At 35.5% G+C, this 26,311-nt stretch overlaps 2 protein-coding genes across 3 annotated transcripts; both read right to left on the bottom strand.

The window, feature by feature from the left end:
- Nucleotides 1-8,076: 8,076 nt before the first annotated feature.
- Nucleotides 8,077-13,032, bottom strand: si:dkey-24c2.9 (uncharacterized protein LOC100007510 homolog). Of its 2 annotated transcripts, XM_048164722.1 has the most exons (6): nt 12,840-13,032; nt 12,208-12,409; nt 11,415-11,473; nt 9,181-9,258; nt 8,800-8,933; nt 8,077-8,714 (listed from the first exon to the last, which is right to left on the bottom strand). In XM_048164722.1, exons 2-6 carry the CDS (start codon nt 12,250-12,252, stop codon nt 8,536-8,538), a joined length of 495 nt encoding a protein of 164 aa, XP_048020679.1. In that variant the 5' UTR covers nt 12,253-12,409; nt 12,840-13,032; the 3' UTR covers nt 8,077-8,535. The 2 variants fall into 2 exon arrangements, with proteins under 2 accessions (XP_048020679.1, XP_048020678.1); XM_048164721.1 differs by lacking the exon at nt 12,840-13,032 and having other exon boundaries at nt 12,208-12,829.
- A 1,564-nt stretch (nt 13,033-14,596) lies between these two features.
- On the bottom strand, nt 14,597-25,238 carry gorasp1a (golgi reassembly stacking protein 1a). Its single transcript, XM_048163301.1, has 9 exons — nt 25,043-25,238; nt 23,706-23,786; nt 22,956-23,159; nt 22,779-22,865; nt 17,524-17,654; nt 17,278-17,419; nt 16,753-16,840; nt 16,531-16,671; nt 14,597-16,444 (listed from the first exon to the last, which is right to left on the bottom strand). The coding sequence occupies exons 1-9, from the start codon at nt 25,103-25,105 to the stop codon at nt 15,987-15,989; spliced, it is 1,395 nt and encodes a 464-aa protein (XP_048019258.1). The 5' UTR covers nt 25,106-25,238; the 3' UTR covers nt 14,597-15,986.
- Between the last annotated feature and the right edge of the window lie 1,073 nt (nt 25,239-26,311).

The raw sequence follows: 26,311 nt of genomic DNA, 5'->3' as shown, positions 1-26,311 counted from the left end.
AAAAAAAGCAACCCCTGCTTTTTACTTTAAAGCAACCCCTGCCCTTGACCTCTCCCCAACCAGACCCTATTGGGCCACGGACGGAGTGAAGAACTTCTTTTTTTTATAAATTAATTCAATGGAAATGATCCATTCCATATTGCAGGAACAAATGAGATGGGGTGGTTTCAGTCATTTCACGACGTTCTCAAGGCCTTTGCATGCAAGTAATTAGAATTATTGAATTATATTGTTCACTGTGGGGAAAAAAATACATGAAAGTGAAGTCTAGACTTGAAGTTTCATAAGGACAGATCTGACACTGCTGACATTGATCTGGCCTTCTCAGAAGAGAATCGCAACACTGCTTCAGGATTTACAGCTTCATCACAAGAATGACTTTTAATGTGCTGATTTCTTGAGAGACTGAATGAATGTGGCCCTGAATCAAACAATCTCAGATCTAAACACAAGCTCAGATCAGATATGATCATACAGAACACTGCTCGTTGGCATTGTTTGTCCTTTTAGTTCACCTTAAATGTCCTCAGATGCATTTTGTAAGATTTACCTAAGGTTTACAACTAAGGCCACACACCTGTAGGGCTGTATTTAGGTTACCACAGAGGTTTCTTTGTCTTCTTCAGTTTATTAAGGTATAGACAGACACAAGGGTTTTCAATGCCTTGAAGAGAATGAAAATTCTTATGGCCTTTTCCAAACAAGGCGAATTTGATTGAATGTTGCATATGTCATCATTCTAAGGAAGAAATGATGACATAACGAGATAGAAACTTGTGTTGGCATGTGTTCCTTTTCCCTCAGTAGCTATACAACAGTAAGTACTAGTAAAGAGGACGAAACTAGAGATTATTTTGCAGCGCCACCTTGTGGTGGAAATTAAGGGTAATTTATGTAACAAGCATAAAAAAATATTGTATATATTTATGACATATATGATATTGATTATAAGTCATATTAATATATTAAATATTTATATATTTATATTAGTTAATACTATTTTACTTATTATATTAATGTAGTTTCTAAATAATACTAATAGGCTATTTCAAACAAAGCAATTTTGGCTAGATAATCCATACATCTTGTCCCAGATATGTACTCTAACAATAGCCCTACCAAGCAGCCTACACAAAATTCCTGCTAAACCGCAGAGTACAGTATGCAACAAACAAAAACTTTTCATTTACCATTCTCATTGTAAGTTTGAGGTTTGTGTTACAAAGGATTCCTTCCCATGTCACCTTTTGTGATACTAATCTATCTCACTATATCAGTAGTCAGAAAGCTATGGCTCACGAGGTCTCTTTCCCATTACCAACAAATGATCGATCATTTAAAAAAACAAAACAAATTAGACGCATCAACAGAGATGAGTTTTCTGCAGAAAAAGCAGCCAATTACAATTCCTTCATTGTACAGCCTACCGAAGTTAATTAAAAGTTTAGAATTATAATATATTTCAAGTTGTAGCCTAACGTAACAGGTGTTGTGCCGAATTTCGACTCCCTGCCAAATTATTACTATCAAATTTAAGTCGCTATCTGATTGCCTAATCCTAACCCCTCCCCCACCCCTAATCCTAAACCTGCAAACCACTAATTTTTTTCTCTGTTTGCCTCAGGGATGACGCATTTTTGTAGGCAAAACCCGGGAGCGAGTTAGCATTTTAGGACTTCCGGTTCCAACGCCGTAAAGTCTGGGTTTTTTGAATGGGTTTTTGCTAAATCGCCTGAAATAAGGTCTGTGGTTAACAAAGCCTCTAAATACTTTCACGTTTTGATCTATGACATAAAACACACCAGTTATAACCCACTTGTGATTTTTTTTAAACTTTTACTGTGTCTTAAAATCGGCGGTTGCTAACAAATTGCTAAAAGGGACTACTTCCTTTGGCGGGGACTTTAGACGTCATCATTAAAAACGGGACATTTGGACAGCATTTCTCATGAAAAAGCACATACACATACACAGCGCATATCATAATCAGCGAGCATGTTTGTAAATAAAGTTGTTTTTTTAAATACAGTTTGAGGAAGCTTGGTGGTGACGACGTTGATCTGCGACCATGGTGTGCTGTAGTCCGTTTATAGCCTACTGTTAGCCTTTTATATCTGACGACTTTATTTAGGCTTCAAAATCTATAAATGTTGTGTTAACTTGTAAAGATTATCTTGATAGACAAAACGTGTAAGTGTCATAACCCTTTGTTAAACACAGAGCTTATTTTCTGCGATTTTCCAAAAGTCTATGGGAAAAATGCATAGGCTTTCAACGGAGGGAACCCATGCGCCGCTAACTTCCGGGTTGGCCTACAAAAACACGTCATCCCTGGGGTACTCTGTTCAGACTCAAGCGGATAAGTAGTTGCTTGTTTGCAGAGGTGTAAAGTACTTGAGTAATTTTACTTGATTACTGTACTTAAGTATTATTTTTGGGGATTTTTACTTTACTTGAGTACATTTAAAAATCAATACTTTTACTTGATTACATATTTTGAGAAAAAAAGAGTACTTTTTACTCCTTACAATTTTATTTACAGTCAAAAAGTACTTATTTTTTGGAGATCACTTCATTCTATTTTCTTTTGCTATTACCAAACCAATTGAATTGTGCTGATGACCAGTTTAATTTAAAGGTTATTTATTCAATGAGATTCATTTTCACATTCCATGAAATTGGTCAGACATGTTCATTGGTCCTTTGGAAGTGATGTCATGTTGCATCAATTACCACAATGCACAGCACCTTGACCTCAAAGAATATACACTAACAAGAAGCAACACTCAATAGAATGTTCCATTGCAACACCTGCGCCCAGCAGCGGCCTTGCATTTCTGCCATTTTGGGGTGAAGGTGACTTAGTCCACTAGTTTCTATGGCAATATCAGCTGCTTTGTTTAAAAAAAAAAAAAAAAAAAAAAAAAACTTTTTCACAAAACTTTTTTGCTCTCAGTCAGTTTGGGTTAAAACTCTTTAAAAGATCTAGTATTAGTATTAGACTTATAAACACTGAATTAATACCGACATATGAAATTAAATTATGACATACATCAGAAAAATTGGGAATGTTGGACAATAAATATATGAATATAACAGCTTGATTTTGCAGTGTTGTCTAATGTCCATTGAAGCAAAAGTGTCCAAAAGTGGGAATTATGCGATAATGGACACAGCAGATCATAAGATCATTATGTTTGTAGCGTGATCCATTAAAATGTACAATATAGCTTATTTCAATTCAGATCTAGATATTATTATTATTACTCCACAAGGTCTGAAATATATTGTTCGCTGCAAACATGATGATCTTAAATTAATTAATTATTAATTTACTATTAATAAATGTGTAAAGTTTCATAAAATGGAAATGCTCAATAAAGTAGGCTAACTACATTACCTCAGATGGATGAATGGTTGGATTCCACAACTGGTAAAATAAAACATATATAAGACAAGACAACATTTACTGTAGGAGCCATACAATTTACTGGTGACTTAATTTAAAAAACTGTTCTACTGTGCTTCTGATTTGGCAGTGAAATTCACCGATTTTGGGTGCGTAAGATGTGAAGGATTCAATGGTCCAGTAGTATTTTCACCCCATAATGGCGGCCGCGCTACCGGAGCGCCATCTAGTGACTGTTGCCTAAAAAGTATCCGAGTGTCGCCTCTTGGGTTCTATACTCTTTGTTGACCTGGAAATTACACTTGTACTTATATACTTATACTTGGTCCTAAGTATTCAGACCCTTTGCTGTGACACTCATATATTTAACTCAGGTGCTGTCCATTTCTTCTGATCATCCTTGAGATGGTTCTACACCTTCATTTGAGTCCAGCTGTGTTTGATTATACTGATTGGACTTGATTAGGAAAGCCACACACCTGTCTATATAAGACCTTACAGCTCACAGTGCATGTCAGAGAAAATGAGAATCATGAGGTCAAAGGAACTGCCTGAAGAGCTCAGAGACAGAATTGTGGCAAGGCACAGATCTGGCCAAGGTTACAAAAAATTTCTGCTGCACTTAAGGTTCCTAAGAGCACAGTGGCCTCCATAATCCTTAAATGGAAGACGTTTGGGACGACCAGAACCCTTCCTAGAGCTGGCCGTCCAGCCAAACTGAGCTATCGGGGGAGAAGAGCCTTGGTGAGAGAGGTAAAGAAGAACCCAAAGATCACTGTGGCTGAGCTCCAGAGATGCAGTCGGGAGATGGGAGAAAGTTGTAGAAAGTCAACCATCACTGCAGCCCTCCACCAGTCGGGGCTTTATGGCAGAGTGGCCCGACGGAAGCCTCTCCTCTGTGCAAGACACATGAAAGCCTGCATGGAGTTTGCTAAAAAACACCTGAAGGACTCCAAGATGGTGAGAAATAAGATTCTCTGGTCTGATGAGACCAAGATAGAACTTTTTGGCCTTAATTCTTAGCGGTATGTGTGGAGAAAACCAGGCACTGCTCATCACCTGTCCAATACAGTCCCAACAGTGAAGCATGGTGGTGGCAGCATCATGCTGTGGGGGTGTTTTTCAGCAGCAGGGACAGGACGACTGGTTGCAATCGAGGGAAAGATGAATGCGGACAAGTACAGGGATATCCTGGGTGAAAACCTTCTCCATAGTGCTCAGGACCTCAGACTGGGCCGAAGGTTTAACTTCCAACCAGACTATGACCCTATGCACACAGCTAAAATAACGAAGGAGTGGCTTCACAACAACTCTGTGACTGTTCTTGAATGGCCCAGCCAGAGCCCTGACTTAAACCCAATTGAGCATCTCTGGAGAGACCTAAAAATGGCTGTCCACCAACGTTTACCATCCAACCTGACAGAACTGGAGAGGATCTGCAAGCAGGAATGGCAGAGGATCCCCAAATCCAGGTGTGAAAAACTTGTTGCATCTTTCCCAAAAAGACTCATGGCTGTATTAGATCAAAAGGGTGCTTCTACTAAATACTGAGCAAAGGGTCTGAATACTTAGGACCATGTGATATTTCAGCAGAGGTGGGTAATCCAGGGGTCAAAGAGTAAAAGTCCTGCCATATTTTTATTCTACCCACTGAAGCATTAATGAGATAAATAAGTGATTAATTGAGTGATGATTGAGCATTATTGAAGACACCTGATGATAACAAGCAGAATCACCAAAGGAGAAAATCACAATTTTTAAGTTACCATCATTGAGGTCAGGGTTTGTTTTAGTTGAGCTCTTGACCCTTGACTTTTTAATATTAGATTTTGTTTGGGCAGTTTTAACTGCATTAAAACCAACCAGAAAAGCAAAGTTAAAAGATGATCAGGTGTTGGTTATGTTTTCACATAATTATTTGATCTGAATCACTGAACTCATTTAGAGCCCAATCTCTGAGTTAGATTTACATTATTGATTACAGCAGCACTGTGATTCTACAGCACAAGATCAGCTTTATCAATACAATTTTTTTTTAGAGTTCTGATTAAAAAAAAAAAAACAGAGCTCATTTAAACACACAGACATCAAGAATCATCCTGTGAATCCCAACAGTGGTGGCCATCATAAAGCATGTTGCAATGCATTCTGGGTGCCACCAATCAAAATTCATCCATGCCTCCCATCATGCATTGCTGCATGAATAAATTATGAGCTGAATTGTTTTAGTAATTTTCTTTATTCTCACTATTAAAATTTTGCTGTTTTTCTGTGACTTTTTATTAGCTTGTTTTCTAATGTTCAGAGTTGATCTGTTTATCAGAAAATGTTGCTTGTCACCGTTGTTGAGATTCATACGCTGATTCTTGATGTCTGTGTGTGCCTAATATATATATTAGGCACACACAAATATTTATTTATTTTTTTTTTTTTTGTGATAAGGACAACTTTAAAAAAAAAAAAATAATTCTGTAAGAAGCTGATCTTGTGCTGTATAATCACAGTGCTGCTGTCAATAATGTAAATCTAACTCAGAGATTGGGCTGTAAATGAATTCAGTGAATCAGGTCAAATAATGATTACGTGAAAACATAACCAACACCTCATCATCTTTGAACTTTGCTTGTCTGGTTGGTTTTAATGCAGTTAAAACTGCCCAAACAAAATCTAATATTAAAAAGCCAAGGGTAAAGAGCGCAACTAAAACAAACCCTGACCTCGATGATGGTAACTTAAAAATTGTGATTTTCTCCTTTGGTGATTCTGCTTGTTATCATCAGGTGTCTTCAATAGTGGTCAATCATCACACAATTAATCACTTATTTATCTCATTAATGCTTCAGTGGGTGGAATAAAAATATGGCAGGACTTTTACTCTTTGACCCCTGGATTACCCACCTCTGTATTTCAGTTTTTCTTTTTTAATAAATCTGCAAAAATGTCAACAATTCTGTGTTTTTCTGTCAATATGGGGTGCTGTGTGTACATTAATGAGGAAAAAAAATGAACTTAAATAATTTTAGCAAATGGCTGCAATATAACAAAGAGTGAAAAATTTAAGGGGGTCTGAATACTTTCCGTACCCACTGTATAACAGTCAGTGGAAGAAAATGGAGGAAGTCAAAAATCAGCCACAGAATCAAGAGCACCCATGGCCAACAGTTCATCTGATGATGAAGATTTTTTCACTTCTTTGAAACAGACAACACATGAAGCCAGCAAAGTGTTGGATGGATATCTGGCCTGTGTTTCAGACACCAGTGTTTCAGGCACTGCAGGATTGATTTTTAGCCCCAAAAGAGCTAGGTTTGACACTCACAATTTTGACAATCAGCTTCTGCTTAAGTTAAATCCGAGGTTTTGCAACTTTGAGTAGCATGTTGCATACTGGCATTAGGTAGTAGTTTTATAGTTTGATAATTAAATACAATTAAACACAAACAGTTCTAAAGGAAGATAAAACTTTGTATGTGGTTCATTCACTTAACACAAAGCTTAAACAAGAATCTCTAGTTTTCATTCTTGCTGTTACTTTTACTTTTTTAATACTCAAGTACAAATTTAATGTAGTACTTTTTTACTTTTACTCAAGTATGATTCTGGCCAGATACTTTTACTTTTAATTGAGTAAAATTTTCACTCAGTACTTGTACTTTCACTTGAGTAACATTTTTGAGTACTTTTTACACCTCTGCTTGTTTGTGGTAAGGGTGAAAACTATTTTTAGTAGTGAAAATGTAAAAGTATATAAAAAAGAAACTGGACTGATACATATTATGTATAGAATATTATTTATTGAAATTGGTGCTCTGCTGTGCCTAGAGACATTTAGAAAAATGTCACCGGGTACTTTCGCTTTTGCCGCAGAGATGTTATGTCCTATAAATGTGTTATATTTAATCCGCACAGCTTTCAGTTGACAATATTGTTTGAAGTTATAAATAACGGAGCATGAATGAATAAGTAAAGAGCGGGATGTGCTTGATATTAAAAAGAAATATTAAAAGCGCAATAAGCCGCGAGAGAGAACTGAATACTGATGGGATGGTTTCTGTGTGCGCGCTCCGAGCGGACCACCAAGCAAGCATAGTGGCCTTTGTCTTTGGTTGCGCGCCTAAAGGTCAAATTCACACAGAAATAATTTCAAAATACCACTATGTTGAGGACACATAAACACAATCGATGTAAGCACAGTGCGTTGTTCTGCTCCTCAGGTGGTAACTCAACCTCACAGCGAAATCCCTGCACAATTATTTCATTATTGTAACTTATTTATTGTTTGTTTTTAGTTGTCTATGGACATAATAAAGTTACTATTATTGAAATGTTATTGAAAAAAAAAAACATTTTTATATATATATATATATATATATATATATATATATATATATATATATATATATATATATTATATTTACATTAACCTAAAATAAAAAAATCGCTCTTTGGTCAAAAAAAGTTCCTGACCCTAGACTTATGAATGTACCCATATAAAACAAAAAATAGATTAACAGTTTGTATGTATGTTATGTATATAATATCATAAATAAAATACTAAATATAATTCATTAATATTCCACATAAATAGGTTTAATAATAACTAATTAAAAACAAATGTATAAATGTATTATTAAATAAATGTAATAAATATATGTAAAGCAAAGATATAACTTTTAAAAAACCAACTTTATTGGGGTTATGGGTGATCTGTTTGTTAAAAAAATAAATGTACCATGAAGTAGATTTCAGTCAATGACATTTTCATAGTCAATAAGTGAAGAAATAAAATGTTTGATACTTTTAGAGCACTCTTTTTTAAAGATTTTTAACAATTTAGTAAAATTATAACACATAAGCAGGCTCTTGTTACACAGATCTACTATTACCTCTGACTCGGTCTTTTATGCTGATAGAAAGATGGAGGCATTTCAATGTCTCTATATTTTTGTTTTTGTACTCTTACTCCAGTTTGTAAGTTTGTTTCCTCCAGTGATGCCTGAGTTTTTGAGCTTCTTCAGTTTCTTTCTTTTTTCTTTCTTCCTTTCACCTCACAGACTTTAAGTTTGAGTACCAAAAAGTCACTGAGGATCTGTAGCGTTGTTGCTCAGGACACTGTGTTCTTCTGTTTATTTCTTCTGCGAGCCCTGCATGACCTGATCATAGGAAGGAGGAGGCTGGCTGTAGTAGGACGGCAGGGCTGAATACACTGCAGTCACGTGACCGGGGTGGGTCTGCACTGGGTAGACGGTGGAAATGACTGCAGTCTCTGAGTCTCCATAACTGTGAAAGCCAGCCTGATGCAGTCCTGCCAACACACAGAGACAACATACACACAGCAGATCAAACCACATGAATGGTGTTTGCAGGACAAGGGCATACAGAGAGAGTACCTGGAGATATGATGGGGTGTCTGGTGAAGGCCACGTTAAAATCAGGTTCCCCAGGTGGAGGGTAAGGGTGGACACGTCTGCGAATGAAGTACCCAGTACTGCAGCAGCACAGAATTCCAATTATCAGCAACAGCCTAAGGACCAATCAAAAACAGCCCATAAAATCACATGAATTGCTCCAATCCGGGATGGCAGCACTATCATCTCACAGCGAGAAGATCCCTGTTCTTTGCAACCTTACATAGGACGAAACGGTTTGGAAAAAGGATGGATGTTCCAATAAACCCTCTGAGCCAAATAACATTTTGAATGCAATTTCCCCAAAAAACTCCTGTAGTTATAAAGAAAAATTTGAAAATGAAAATGAAGCAAGTGACTCACCAGAAATACCATATTCTCTGACCAGAAAGGGCTCGAACACAGCATTGTGTTCCACAGCAGTCCTCATATGTCTTGCATCTAAAAGACAGACACATATTCTTCCTCAGTCCTTACTGTAGCCCTTCAATATGGCTTGAAGTTCATGCTAAAATATGTATGATTGGCTATACAGTATATTCATACATACTACCGTTCACAAGTTTGGGGTCAGCCAAGGATGCATTAAATTGACACGGGCTGTTACACTGGTTAAAATAGCTGATTTCTCTGGATTTAAACATTGTTGGAACCAACTGGGATAATCAAATCATCAAAATATACTGTATAACATTTTTTAGTGGTTTTTGGATATTTTAAAGGTGCCCTAGATTCAAAAATTGAATTTACCTTGGCATAGTTGAATAACAAGAGTTCAGTACATGGAAAAGACATACAGTGAGTTTCAAACCCCATTGTTTCCTCCTTCTTATATAAATCTCATTCGTTTAAATGACCTCCGAAGAACAGGCGAATCTCAACATAACACCGACTGTTACGTAACAGTCGGGGTGTACGCCCCAATATTTGCATAATGCCAACCCATGTTCCCAACATTATGAAAGGGATTACACAAGGGCAGTATTAACGTCTGGAGCAGAACAGCCGAATCATCAGACTAGGTAAGCAAGAACAACAGCGAAAAATGGCAGATGGAGCAATAATAACTGACATAATCCATGATAGCATGATATTTTTACTGATATTTGTAAATTGTCTTTCTAAATGTTTCGTTAGCATGTTGCTAATGTACTGTTAAATGAGGTTAAAGTTACCATCGTTTCTTACTGTATTCACGGAGACAAGAGCCGTCGCTATTTTCATTTTTTAAACACTTGCAGTCTGTATAATGCATAAACACAACTTTATTCTTTATAAATCTCTCCAACAGTGTAGCATTAGCCATTAGCCACGGAGGACAGCCTCAAATTCACTCAGAATAAAACTTTAACATCCAAATAAATACTTTACTCACATAATTCAAAGCATGCATACAGCATGCATGACGAACATCTTGTAAAGATCCATTTGAGGGTTATATTAGCTGTGTGAACTTTGTAAATGCACTGTAATATAGTCGACAGCTCGTGTGGCAGGGAGCACACGATTTAAGGGGGCGGCGCGCTGCCTAAATCAGTGCATTGTTAATGATGCCCCAAAATAGGCAGTTAAAAAAATTTATTTAAAAAAATCTATGGGGTATTTTGAGCTGAAACTTCACAGACACATTCAGGAAACACCTTAGACTTATATTACATCTTGTGAAAAAGCATTCTTGGGCACCTTTAATCCAAAAAACTTACATATTGTGCCTTTAAGCACCACAACTGTTTTCAACATTTATAATACTAAGAAATGTTTCTTGAGCAGCAAATCAGCATATTAGAATGATTTCTGAAGGATCATGTGACACTTGAAAACTGGCTGCTGAAAATTATATATATTAAAATAGAAAGCAGGTTTTTTTTAATTGTAGGCTAATAATATTTCAGAATATTATTGTTTTTACTGTATTTTTGATCAAATTTCAAGTTTGAATCAAACATTTGGACAGTAGCATTTATATATATATATATATATATATATATATATAGAGAGAGAGAGAGAGAGAGAGAGAGAGAGAATTCATTCAGTTGCACTGAAAATAAATAAGACTTATATCACAGTAAGAAAAGGTGACCATCATCTACAAATTTATATAGTTTATTTACAGTTTAATCATATTTTCAGATAAAACCTAGTAGTTGGTGCTGCACAAATGACTTGTGGGAGCTGCACAAGCAAAATTGATGAATGTATGTCCTGTTCTGAACTGAATGTAGTTAAGGAGCATGAAGTACTGTCTGCTGTGGCTGCAGGAGAATTAATCAGTGGGTTTGGTGTGAAGACTGAACTGTTTGTACCTCACCTCCTGTGGCGTATGTCAGAGGCTGGGAATACGGGAGCACTTGTGATAAATTACTTTTATTGAAACTAGTAAAGGGTGTGGGGGGGGTCTGAGCTGAGGAATTCTCTTTTTTTCAATGTGCATCTGAATGAACCGCTGTTCTGTTGAAACTTTTAAAGGAAAAGGGGTAAGGTTAGTACAGATAGGGGTAGTGCAGGTCCTGGTTTTCTAGCTTCTTGTTTCTGTCCTTCACACACACACACACACACATATATATATATATATATATGTATAAATCTATTATACGTACATGAAGTATACTGGATAATCTCCTTCGAAATACCAACAGTACTTTTTTTCAGCAACTGTCTGCAAAAGAAGATTTTGTTTTAGAGAAGATTTTAGTAATTTAAAAATAACGTCACATATGTGCAGAAGTGATTAACTCTAAACTGATTCAGTTTTCATGGAAGAGCAAGCTGCAACTATAAAGAATAAACAATATAAACACTGTTTGAAATCAGACCATTTCAGGCAACGTGTTTGCTCTCTTCTATCATTTTGTCTTGTTTGCATAAAGTTGTGAATTACCATGTTGTGACACTCAAGTTTTTCCTGTCCAGCCAGTTGAGACAACTGTTTACAATAGTTTCCAGTGATTAAATACGAAAACTACTGGCCCATTTTACCAGACATCACCCTATTTATATGCTAAAACCAACACAAAATTAACCACTGCAAAAATAGCAAATAGAAAATAAATGACTATGACAGTTTCAACCTCAGGAACTTCTTGTGTCCTTGAAAACCATATTTTAACATAATGGGCATTTTTGTGACAGTTGTGGACTGCATCTGACACCATGGTTCATGAAAAATAAACTACAAAGAGCTTTTTGTCTGAGTCCTGGTCCTGGACAAGAACAATAAACAATGTTTTGTGCTAGATGGACAAAGTGTCTGTGTGTGGAATATATTGTAAGATATTAGTGTCACAGACTGACGGAGCAAGATATGCACGACAACAAAATGATAATAAAAAATAAAGTTTAGTTCAAAACTGACGTGTTGTTGTTAACTCTATTGAAAATAATGTTACTCACCTCAGCAAATAAAAGTGTGAAGAGGAGGCCGCATAATTGTCGCATTCTGTATTCAGGCCTCACAGCGCGAGATCAGCCTGCTGTACCTGTCTTACCTCAAGACCCGACAGAGAATTCAAGACACATGCAGAGGTCACTGAACCCGCTCGACAGCGGTGATGCTCCTTGTTTGATGGTGGGTTGTTGATCCACATGTCCTGGACTGGAACATTATTAGACCCTCAAGCAGCGCTCGTGCAGTGGCATCGCAGTTCCCCATTATACAGTGAGGAGCATGAGAAGGATGACATCACATGACTTTACATCACAAAGACACGCTTGTGCAGCTCTCCTTTACACATTTAGTCACCAAATAACCCAAACTAAACTTCTTACTGATTACACTTCTAACAGCTAGTAGTTTTCCTTCTTTTTTTCAAATCTTGCTAGTATTGTGCGCTTTCGTTAGGGATCTACGTTACTTCACACAATCAATGTTGTGTTACAACTAAAAGCACTTAAATATAGCTTATCCCAAAAAGTTGAGCAGTAAGCACGAATTTATCATCAATTTATGATTATTAGCGTAATAAAAATCTTCAATTTATTATTAAAGTTATCCAGAAATGAAAATTCTGTCATCGTTTACTCACCCTTCAGATGAGTTCAAACCTGTATGACGTTCTCCGTGAAAGATATTTTGAGGAAGGTTTTTTGTCCATACAAAGGAAATCAATCCAAAACTGTTTGCTTTACCAATATTCTTCAAAGTATCATCTTTTTTTCTGCAGAAGATATAAAGTCATGCCGACATGATGGTGAGCCTGAGAGAGACAGAATATTAATTTTGGGGGTGAACTATCCCTTTAATCTTTACCTTCAATAACCAGTGCTGGGTCGTTAGTGATTACATGTAATCTGGATTACATAATCAGATTCCGAAAATTAAGTACTTGTAATTATATGACATGTTAAAATACTTATAATCAGACTAGTTACTTTTTATTGATTACATATTATTCACACAATGGCAGTAAATCATTCGTAATTTATTGATTCTCCCTACTTTTCATGTTTTAAATTTTCCTTTCTAAAAAAAGCATCAAATACATGGGTCAATGACGTGACTGGCCCTTAATAATAATAATAATAATAATAATAATAATAAACAAAGATATGACATCCAAAGTATGTAAGGTAGTGCGACTAGATCTCTTTATTGAATCCAAAAGGTTTTAATTTTATTTTGCTACATATAAAGGTATTTTAAAGATTTTGCTGTGTCAAAAGGTCATTCGGTTTAACCGTCCAAAGGTCGATACAGCCATTTCATTTGTGATTAAAATATCTTAAAATGCAATAAATGTATATATTTTATTATTCTGGCATGATTTTATAACATCATATATCAACATAGTGGAAAATGGTATTACAATTATGTGTAGAAGTCGTTGCTTTGTTATGACAAAGAATGTTCAGAAAAATGAATTTCATTGATGTCATTTGGAGTAATCAATATAAAGGGACCATTTTGGATCAAGTCATGCGGTCAATTTCATGTGACAGGATGTGACATCATTCAGACGTCTGCAAAGGACCACATGGTCGTGAGGCAAAGTAACTAACTCTCTTTTAACTATTTATAAAATTCATGTTTTCACTTGTTCATACGCATGTCCCGAAACATCAGGTCATTCGGTACAACCGCTATAAAACATGGAAAATGTAATATTTTAAAAACTTGTACTAAATATAAAATGTTTGATTGACCTTTTGCTAGCTAGCTAGATCAGCCTGTTAGCATTGTTTGAAAATATCGTCATTCGGTATAACCAAAAGTGTCATTTAGTAAAACCAAAATTTTGGTTAAACCGTATGACTTTTTTGGTTACAAATTTTGTCCATCTTGTAAAAAAATGACAAAATCAGTGTTAATTGATTATAAAAACCACACAATCGCATTGTTAATACATAAAATTAATTATATCTCCATTATGTTTTTTTACACTTTTATTTGTCAATGACCCACATTTAGAACGTCTTCTAGTTTTGTGAAATTGCCCTAGTTTGGGAAACCCTGACTATGTAATGTTTAATGCACTTCATGTTATTGATAACAAAGAATGGAATATTTTTTCTTTGTATTTTTATATCAGTATGGTACTATATTATCTTTTTCAATTCAATGTGGTAAACGAGTTGGGTCAAAAGTAATCTAAATGTAATCAAAAAGTAGTCTGATTATATTACCTAAAATGTGTAAAGTAATGGATTACGTTACTAACTACAATTTTTGTCATGTAATTTGGAATCGGTAAAGGACTACAATTTGTAATTAATCTACCCATCACTGTTAATAATCTACACCAAAGTAGGCAACAACAGAAAACAAAATCACCACTAACAACAATTTATAATTTGGATCTTTTATTGCGGCATAAGGTTCCAGTGTTTTTCACTGATATTTTCCCAGAAACCCGAAGAATACAATTTGCGTAGGTACAGTAGACCATTTTCTGTGTTTACTTAATCTTCTCTCAAACATCAGTAGCATTACTATACAAAAATATACATTTGTGTTCACACTCTAGGAAGAACAGATATTCTGAACATTTTTCAATAAAAAGTCCAATTTAAAACAACATTCTCGTACCATGATAGCATCAAAGCAAAGAGATGTCTTCAGAAATCACTTTGCCTGTATAGACACATATAAAGTCTTTGCTCAAAACTGAAACTCTTACAACAATGAAATTCAGATCAAAGAGGTATTGTATCATTTAGATCTTCCCATCATCAAACATAAAAATTAAAGTCCTGGCTTGGGTATGACACTATTCTTAAATGTGGCAGTGATGATTACACTCATAATACCAGAGAAATTCCATTGGCATTTATATAATAACAGCATTTGCATAGATCAATAAATGACTAATGACAAGTAAACTGAAAGAAAAAAAAAGTGAAAAGCACATTCTACTGTAGAAACATTTATCTAGTGTTGATTTAAGATTTTCAAAGTATAAATAAAAGATTACTCTTTCCCAAACATTTCAATTTAATATTTGTTGAAATTATTCTAAAAATCACATACAAATACTTTCAAAATTCTAATTAGCCAGGAAGGTTTTGGTTTGCAAAACTAAACTAATACAAAACCCTTGTCCAGTATTAAAAATTCATACTGAGCTTAAACATTCCCACAACACAGAAAAAACATAAACAAAAACAAAACAAATAGTACTTCTAAATTTTAAATGTAACAAAGAAGCCAAAATATTGTAATGCTTTTTCTAGACAAAATGAGTCTATTTTGCATATATAATCCAACATTAGCACTATATAATCTACACTGTGTTCATTTTAACACAGCAAAACATGAGTGTTTGTGTAGTAGCTAAATAAATACAAATATTTAGAACAAGTAGTCAATTAAATAACAGTTTTGGTTGCTACTTTTTGTGGATTTTAAAACTCACAATCTAAGCAGATTTAATTAATCAAGCTAAATAAAAAGGTTTCAATGTAGTAACATAAAACATTATCTTCTAAATTAAGATCTACTCAATTTAAAACAACGACCTATGGCCTAAAATCATCATGACTACTAGCACAAAAAAAAAAAAGCAAAATAAAAAGGAAAAGTAATTTGCACACAACCATTCAAAAAACACACAAGATACCATTTCGGCAAAGTCCAGGACCTGATTCTAACAGTAACAAAGCCACTAAAAAACACTCACCCAATGATTGTAGAGCAACTGCGTAAACAAGATACAAGGTAGTACTTGGTAGTGACACTACTGAAGAGCAGCTTCATCTTTGACATCTGCACTATGAGAATTAAAAGACATCAGGTCGGCCTCTGCTTTGCCCTCAGACCAGCTGCTCTTCAGAGACTGTGGCTCATCAGAAAAACCCTGATTGACATCATCAGTTTCTGAGGGGAAAGGTGAGGACTCGTTTGGTTGCATGGGATATTCTGCAGACTCGAGATGAAGGCCGGCAGGGTCAATGAGCAGGGAAGAGATGTCTATAGGAGGCACAGAAGATTCGAGAGATGGGATTGAAGAATTCAAAGACGCCATGTCTGTTGGCATGCTATGATCAAGAGGCAGATTTGGGAGAAGAGGGTGGGAGAGAGAAAGGGGAGGAGAAACATCTGAAGGTGGTGTAACAGAGGAACTGAAATCCACAGCAGGGTATTGCTCTGTAATTTTCTCGCCAAGACAAGGAACCTCACGGTCTTGAAGCTCCTCTGCAAAAAGAGACACATTTTTCACAACCTAGACTTGGGCTCACCGATTGAATCCTGTTCACCTAAAATTAGCAAAGCTGCCTCACCGACACCTGATACGTCAACGTCCTCTTGGACAGCTAGGGATGTGTTTGTCATGTCAATGGAAGAAACGGATAGGTCCAGTCGGTCTGCCATGTCTGACACCTCTGAATTCATCATGGCCACTTCTGACTGATCTGAGAAACCTGGAGGAACCATTGCTTTGATGCATTACAATGTCTTTTCATGATTCTTAGACAGATGAAGCACATATTTTGATGGCTTACCAGGATCCATGACTCTCTGAATGGGAGGTGGAAGTGGGGTTTCAAGATCCAAGCCGCTCATTGACTGACCAGACGCCATTAAGGGCACCTGAGGATATTGATTCCAGTAACACTGTTTTAAGTATATCTACCAAAAAATTCAAACCTGAAGCAAATTTGTTAATGTTGTTCAGCCAATTTATGCACATGCGTGAAAAATGTAAAGGGATAGTTCACTCAAAAATAAAATATTCCGTTATCATTTACAGCCTTCTAGGGCTACACAAAGACTTAGTGTGATTATCAAACTGCAAAGGCTGTGATTTCATTAAAAAAATACATGTTCTTACATGTGAGCAGCTTATTATCTGCCAGCGTTTGCAGCGTCTCAGAATGGATTTCAGTCAAAACAAAAGTATGATGGTTTAGAGTTTGAAAATAAAGAACGTAAGACAGCCAGATGTAGATGTTTACAGATGTAGTGAGCAGAGTGAACTATCCCTTTAAATAATATGACATCATACTACAGTCTTGTGAAAAACCTACCTCTGTGAATCCATTTGTAGGAAATTCTTGCTCTGGCGTCCCTGCCACAGGAGAAGCTTTTGGACTGACTTTTTCAGATTTTGGGCTGTCAGGTTGTGCTGGGATTCGGTGCAGGTAGCCATATCCAATGCCACAGCCAAGACTACAAAGATGTAGGCAGTTATCAAGATGTAAATTATTTCCTCATAACAATGACTGGGTCAGGACTTCATTACAGTATTATATCCTCAATAACAGGGTTATTACCTTCCTTCTCCCCCCCAGGCACCATTTGGTGTGACAACCACCTCCCTGCATTTATTGGTATCTGTATTGTAGACCAGCAACTTCAATGGTTTTCCCTCATGGGCTTCAATTAAGGAGAAGAAATCCTCTGACTGTTGGGAAATCAAAGCATTGCTTTATTGTAAATAACTTGCATGTTTGCTTTTGCTTTTTTAACACCATCCCAGCTTCTATGGCTATTTGCATGGTGAGAAAAATGTAAATCTGATCAATATGATCACTGAAGGCTGTGAAAATAAGTCTGCATTGTTTATCCTTTTGATCTTTCATAAAAAATAAATAAATAAATAAATCACAAAAATCTAACCTTTCGTTGAAGTAAAACTAATGAATGTGGGGAAGGGTCACATTATGAGATAAATGTTTTTCTCTAATACAAGTTGGCCACAATAATTGGTACCTCTAGAAATTCTTACGAGTACAATATATCTGAAGTACATTCCCCTTCATATTTACAATTAGCACACCAGGGTGACTAGGAACATATAAACATATTGAACAGTATAAACATGAGATAATACAAAGGCCAAATTCCCTTAATTATCTATCACAATGAATGAAACTAAAGAATATAGTTCTGATGTGCAGAAAAAGATTGTAGAGCCTCACAAATTAGAAAGTAGCTGTAAGAAAATAGCTAAAGCATTAAAAATTGCCATTTCCACCAATAATTAAGTACCCAGTTTCACAGACAAGGCTTAAGCCTAGTTCCAGACTAAAATGCATGTTTGAGCTCTTTTAACAGAAAGCATCTTTCACTGACATATCTTAAAATATGTCACAGTCATTGTTTTGTCTCAAGATGCACATCAGTATTATTTTTTTCTAAGGCACGTTTATAAAAGCTACTTAAACGTCCAAATTTAACTTATGCCTAATCCTGGCTTAATCTAAGCCCTGTCTGTGAAACCTGGCCAAGAACTTCCAAGCAACAGGAAATGTTACAAATCTGCATGGAAGGACGCATGTCTACTGTCTGCGAGTCATTCTACGAAACGTGTGCCATTTGGGTCCGCAACGTTTGATCAGATGCATAAGGCACAAAAAATGTCCCAAAGTCTGTTTCCAAAGCTTAAGGTCATTAATTCAAGTGTTCTTTTTAACATGATATATGATAAAATTCTTTTTTTTGAAGATTAGCATACTATTTTTAATTAATTTTCATTATTATATAGCCAATTTCACATGTCCGTGTTAACCAACATGACATTTGCATCTAAAATATCACCAAATAAGTCATATATTTTTTTCAAACATATACTATTTTCAGGATTATATGTGTGTCCCTGTTTACACAAGATATACTTATTCACAATAAACCTTATTTTTTTTGTAAATATTTTATGATTTGTGCGTGTCCCTCAGTTTGACTTACCACCCCATCACACTAACTTGTTTTATCTATAAATAATGCTCTGTTCCTTTAAATGACATCACAAAGCCTAAGTGACATCATTTGAGCCTTATAGCCACCAAGAACAAAAGAAGGCAACTATGTACATTTTTTTTTACATTGTTTATTTGTTGCTTTTTCATGTTAGGCAGGGCCCGTCAAGCTTAACCTTACCACCCCGTCACGCAAAATAGATAGGGAAAACTGTTTTTTATTCATTTTTTTTTCACATTATTAATACAAAGAAAATTACATTTCAGATTGAATGCATGTATGCTAGGTGAGAAACTTGACAACATGGGAGATTTGCGGACATTTTGTGATGAAATTTACCACCCTGTCACATACCACCCCGTCACGTTTTTGTGACGGGGTGGTATGTGACGGGGTGGTAAATTTCATCCCAAAATGTCCCTCGATAAAAATCACATTCTTGGGGGTAAAACTTTTTGTTTTTGGCAAGGTTCCCGTGGTAAAATGTGCATTCCAAGGCCTAAATAGCATGTTTTTTGGGCTCACTTCAACCCGTGGACATGAAAAACAACCCGCGGCAACAGTGTAAAAGTAGCCTAGCCCAATTTTGCGGGAAAAACGCAGACTTGGCAACACTGTTTGGTTCATTAATTCACTCATTCACTCACTCACTATATCACTCACACACTTTTTACTCAATTTGAATGTCTCCCCTCCCCCAGTTTTTAAATTTTAAAAACCAGCAGATCATATAGAGATACACTTTGTCCATACCACCCCGTCACATCATTTACCACCCCGTCACAGGGTCATTTTGTTAAAAGTTTATGGAAAGAAAATGAAATAGTACATAAATTAATGTTGAATTATGTTCTTGTTGTGTGGACTAATCAGATAAATTTAACTTTATTTGTATTTTTTCAGTGAATTAATTATTTCAGTACAAACAATGAGGCCATTGAAAGGTCAAATTCATATTTCAAGATTAAAAATCTAAGAATAATAATAAAAAAAAAAATTACAGACTTTCTATTGATGGTTTCCAAAAAAGGGACATTTTACTATTAGGAAAACATTCGATTTTAAAAATCTATTTCTTCTTTTACTACTCCAATGGTATACATTTTGTCCGTGATGGGGTGGTACAAGAATGGCTGTCTTGCCTAAATAAAAAGGATAATATTAATAAAGATTTTGTGCCTGAGGTGGGAAAATGTGTTTTTTGGAGGATTAACATATCTTTCAAGTTGTATGTTTGTTTAAAAAAAAGTTTGCTCTTAATGAAAATTTTGAAAAGTGCAAAGTGGAAATGGCACCCGTTTCGTAGAATGACTCCTATATTGTCTTAATATATTGTCGTTGAGGAGGATAGTCCGAGTGGCCTAAGACTCTCCAAGGATCACAGATGGAGAATTGTAGAAAATAGTTGAGCCTTGTGGTCAGAAAGCTTCAATATATTTTATATTTTATATATTATATATATTAGGGCTGTCAAAATAACGCATTAATTTCGATTAATTAATCTAAGAAAAAATAACGCGTTAAAAAACCTTTGAACCTGGAGCCGTTCTAGCCACCATTCGACTCTAAAATGAAGGAGGGAGACGAAAACGCGCTGGCGCTGCCTGAATCATTGACTGGAACATTTACTTATAAAAAACGGCCTGATGGAAGTGTTGATAAAAATAAATATTTTCTTTAATGGCTAACACGTAGCATATAGTACAATACAGAGAAATTTCACGTGTGAATTACCAATTAAAATTTGAACAAAAATAAAAGCAATTAAATGTGTTATTATAATTAAAAGATGAAAATTAAAATGACGGGTAATAATAGATTATGACGGACTTTTTACGAACCTGTCAGTCAAAATGACGGACAAAGTTAAAGTCTAACGCAACCTCTGGTGTTATGGCACACATCATCAAATCTTCTTCCTGAAGCACTTTTGAATTTATTTCCTTATCATATTAGGTCATATTGTTGATTGTTATGGCCATTATTTGAACAGTGAAAATAATAATAAAAGAGTTTTTGAACTTTAATGTCACTAATGCTGATTATTCATTGATTCATTTGAATTGAAATATTTAATTCTTTCACAGCAAAAATTAGGTAAGCGATTAATTTAGATTAATTAATCACAGAGTATGTAATTAATTAGATTAAAATTTTTAATCGATTGACAGCCCTAATATATATATTATATTATATATCTATATACATCTCAGTGCCTACATCACCACAAGTGGTTTGGGAGGGTTTCAAAAAATCCTCGGCTCCCTCATTCAAAAACAAACTCCAGCTTATTCACTTGTCAGACACTACGAGAACTTCATATGGAAATGGGTTCTATGGTCAGATGAAACTTTATAAAAAAATAAATAAAAAAAAAGAGAGCTTTTTGGCAGAAAACCCATGAGATGGGTTTGGTGCACATGAGCAATGCTATAAGATCATTACAAATCACTCTGTACGACATGGATCTACTAAACTTGGGTACGACATGCATGCAGACTGTACGATGATGACACCTATAAAATCGAAAAGAGGTGAATATGGACGTAGTCATGGCTAGGGAAAAGAGGCCAACTTGGCATGCCAATTTTGCAAATGGAGCTTGAGGTAAGTAGTTTTAAGTTTTAGCGCTATGTTGCGTTTATCAATATTCCATAATCATTTTTATTGGCTATACAGAAGACGGTCATAGCAGCAAACACAATTTGAGATGATCATGCTAAATTTCTGACAGTCAGCTATCTTTGGTCACAAGACCATGACAACGGCCGTCTTTAAACCTCTCTCACTGTATGACATAGTAGGGCTATCATTCAGGAGCCACTACCACAGAAATCACCACGATCGGTCATCTTTCATCTGGGACTGCCCAAAATCGTACAATGTGTACCGGGCATAAAAAGTACCCCATGTGTATGATTAATGTTGTGAGACTATTTTTCTGCCAGAGGTCCTTGAAATCTTGTTCAGAGACATGGCATCATGGATTTGATCAAATACCAACAAATAAAGAAATAAAAAGTTGAGCCTCTGCTCAGCCTCTGCTAGAAATCTTATAAGGGGCCGTGGATGAAGCTTTCATCAGATCCAAACAAACATCAAAATAAAAAAAACAAAAAAAATATTCACTGAGGACAAAATTAAAGTTCTGCCATGGCCATTCCAGTCCCCTGACTTGAATCCTTTAGAAAACTGAAGGACTTGGGAATTTGATAGATCTGGACAGAATCTATATGGAGGAATGGTCTCTGATCTCTTGTCAGGGGTTCTCCAAACTCATCAGGTATAACAGAAGACCACCAATCTGGGCAACGTGTATTAGAGAAAAAGCAAAAAACACTGGTCAAAAGGATTAACAATGCAGATTTATTTTTACAGGCTTCTTTGGTCATACTTACCAAGGGTGCCAATAATTCTGACCACGACTGTATATCACGTTTTTACGATCTATTTTTGCTAAAAACTCTAAAACTATATTTGGTTTAACTGTTAAAAATTTCTTCAAAAGTGTTAAATGAGTAAAAAAAAGTTTCTCACAGGGTTGAATCCAGCACAATCTAATAAAACATGCTTCAGGGATGAATGGTTCTGACAGAAAGAACACAGTAGTGGATATTCTCCTAATGTTAAAAACTTGCGTGTCGCCCTGGAATGGCCTGTTCCACAACGGGTATAGACAACCTGGTCCCATCAGTTTGAAAACTGATAGCAACTTCTTCTCCCAACATTCAGGATTATTTCATTCCGTTTGTTCATAGTATAAGATCCCAATAACTTGCAATGCATAGAAACAACAATCAAGCATTCATGATAATAAATCACATCTTACATCTTGCAGAACCTGGTCAGCTCCAACAATGAAGTCTGAATGCTCCTGGAGTCCAGCCAGTGCTGCCGGTGAGTTTGGCTCCACATCCTAAAACCAGAGGGTGCAAAGTAATTACACAAAAAGCCAAAGTATTTAAAGAAATGCAGAGATTGCTTATTAGACACAAAGATTACTTACAAGAACATGCCAAACATTTTCATTGGCTCCATGAAAGCTACAGAAGCGGACACTGGCTCCCAGAAGTCCTTGACCTCCCCACATGTTGCTGGGAACCACTTCCAATTCCCGGATCCTCATGGTCTTTGTACTATACACTTCCATCTTCACTGGTTTCTCCACATTAGCCTTGAGGAGGTCCTTGAGCAAATCATTCTCCTGATTCTGTTCAGATAGCATATGACCCATTATAATCCAAGTAAAAGTGACCACATCTACAGTACATGAAAATCATTTCTGATTAACAACCATATTTTGGTTAAAGGGTTAGTTCACCCAACTCATTTTCTGGACCTTGAATGATGCCAATTACGTTTCTTTCTACGGGGGATAACAATTGATTTCATCAAAAATGTCTTTTTTGTGTTCCAAAACTGAACGAAGGTCTTATGGGTTTGGAACAACATGAGGGTGAGTACTTGATGACAGAAAATTCATTTTCGGTGAACTAACCTTTTAAGTCTTTATTCCAACTAAGACATGTACTTTTATTTGAAGTTTCTGACTACTGAAACCTTGAGGATCATTATTTATAAGACATTTTGAAGTGTTTACATGAAGAATGCATAATCAAAATATGAAAACATTACAATATTAATTAGAATATTCTTGTGCATGTAAACCTAATCAATGTTGACAATGATTACATCACTGTCACTGATTACTGAACTCAATTAGGGGATACAAAGAGTTTTACAAATACAAACTTACAAGACGATTATTGCCAATGGATATGATGAAATCAAAAAAGGGCTCCAAACCAGCTTTCTCAGCGGGCGAGTCCTCTTGAATCTGTAAAGGAATTGGAGTAAATCACTGCAGAGCACAAATTCCCTTCAGATCTGTGGAGACTTTATATTTCAAATGCATTTAAATTCCTATTTGTTGACATTGTATGCATTATAGTGCACACTGGGAAGTTTAATAACATCCACCGAATTGTGTGTAAATGGGGCTGTCAAATGATTAATCGCGATTAATCGCATACAAAATAAAAGTTTGAGTTTGCATAATATATGTGTGAGTAATGTGTGTAAATAATATGTATAAATAAATACACACAAATTAATACTTGGGTAAAGTTGGTTTTAAATTTGCACATTCGGACTTCTGATAAATTCAGACTTTCCAATAAATGTGCAATAAATTAATGTTTGCGAATTTTAAGCAGCGACATGATATTGACAACCAACGATTGTCAACTGACATTTTTCACATTCGATCAAAATAGGCAAGTATTGTTTTAATGGCATATTTACTTGTGAATGTCCACTGAATGTCCAATGTAGTGTGATTAACAAGGCTATTGAATACTGATGTCCGAATGTGTGAATATAAAACCAACTTTACCCAAGTCAAATTAATGTATATATTTAAGACAAATATGTTATTTATGTACAAAAAAATGTATTTATATATAATATAAATTATATAAAAATATAAATAAATACATATACTTGTAAATATTTCTCAAATATATACATGGATGTGTTCTATGCGATTAATCGTTTGACAGCCCTAATCTCAAGTAATGAATACCTGTAAGAATATGTTTATATAAATATTACGTAATGTCACTCTCCCCCTGCGGGTTCATTCTTCAATGACGTGGCGGCTACGCGTAAACATATTACTAAATCCAGGAGCTGTTGGGATTACTGACCATGACACTATAGTAAAAAAAAAAAAAAACATAAAAACTATGCAAACGCTTTTTACACACTGAAGACTATGTAACGTGTGACCATAATGTAAGTAAACGCAAATGTTAAACAAGAAGGTGTTTTCGGACCTGTCAGATTTACAGAACCTATAAAATATGCAGACAGTTGCCACTTTGCAAGCACTTTTCAAACCTTGAAAAGACTTTCCCATGTTTATACTGTGTATCTGACACGGTTGTTTATTTATAAGATCATTTTAAAAAATATATGACTGCACACACACTCAAAGCTAAAGCAATGCGGACATTAGAACTTCATCAAAGCATAGCTAGCATACAAAGCTGCTTGCTGTCAAATGCAGTAAGCAAAATTAAAGAAATTTACCCCATGGACGTGATATCCTTCTGTTCCCCCCTCAGGTGCACCACTGCTCTGCGTTAAACCCATTGTTCTTAAGGGTTTCGATGTTTTGCAATGTTATGTTTAGCTCTCTGAACAAACGACCCAGACAGAGATTACTCATCACATCGTGGCCATGTTGTCCATCTAGGCAGGAGAGAGCAATCGAACATGATAACAACGATCAAAGGATTTTTCTATCTCGGAACTCACGTCGTTTATTGTTAATATTTGCCAGTTAAACATTCTCAAAACTAAATCTAACCTCAAACCTCAACAGCTGCTCTGATTCAGAGATTATCAGCCTTTATTTCTGTAAGGTGGCCTATAGTGCACCCCAGAAGACTTTTGTTGAAGCAGTTTAATAAATATAAGTTGAATGAGGCTAAATTGCATAATTACAATACAAAATGTATTCATATCATTAAATATAATACAACAAAAATATTTGTGTGTGTGTGTGTGTGTGTGTGTGTGTGTGTGTGTGTGTGTGTGTGTGTGTGTGTGTGTGTGTGTGTGTGAGTAGTCACACATAGTTGCCTTAAAGGGATAGTACACCCAAAAATGAAAATTCTGTCATCATTTACTCACCCTTAAGTTGTTCCGAACCAGTAAATATGTCTTTGTTCTGTTGAACACAAAGGAAGATATTTTGAAGAAAGTTTGTAACCAGGCTGCTTTGGGGCACCATTGACTTCCATAGTAGGGAAAAAAAAAATACTATGGAAGTCAATGGTGCCCCAAAACTGTTCAGTTTCCCACATTCTTTAAAACATCTTACTTTGTGTTCAACATTACAAAAAAATTTATATAAGTTTGGAACAACCTGAGGGTGAGTAAATGATGACAGAATTTTCAATTTTGGGTGAACTATCCCTTTAATTTCAACCTCTTTGTTCGACAATTAATTCAGCTTTGTATAAAAATCTGTTCTTGCTGTGTTTTTTGATCATTTTGTCTTTTTTAATCTTTCATTTATTTTCAGACATCTTGGGGCTACATCTGTTGTTTACTGAGGCCCTCTTGTGGGGTTTCTAGGGAGAGAACAACAGTAAAAATGCTTAAACGCCAATAATTTAGAGTATTAGTGTGAAAAATAATTACACTACTTCAAGTTCCAACTTCAAATTTATGTCATTTTTGGAAATGAATAATATATATATACACACACACACACACACACACACACATAAAAAAACAATTGTAATATCTTAAGAGTACTGGAATTTGCTAAATAATGCCTTGATATAATAG

The sequence above is a fragment of the Megalobrama amblycephala genome, linkage group LG17 (genome assembly GCF_018812025.1).
Source record: "Megalobrama amblycephala isolate DHTTF-2021 linkage group LG17, ASM1881202v1, whole genome shotgun sequence".
Lineage (NCBI taxonomy): Eukaryota > Metazoa > Chordata > Actinopteri > Cypriniformes > Xenocyprididae > Megalobrama > Megalobrama amblycephala.
This window is presented reverse-complemented; position numbering and strand designations above follow the sequence as displayed.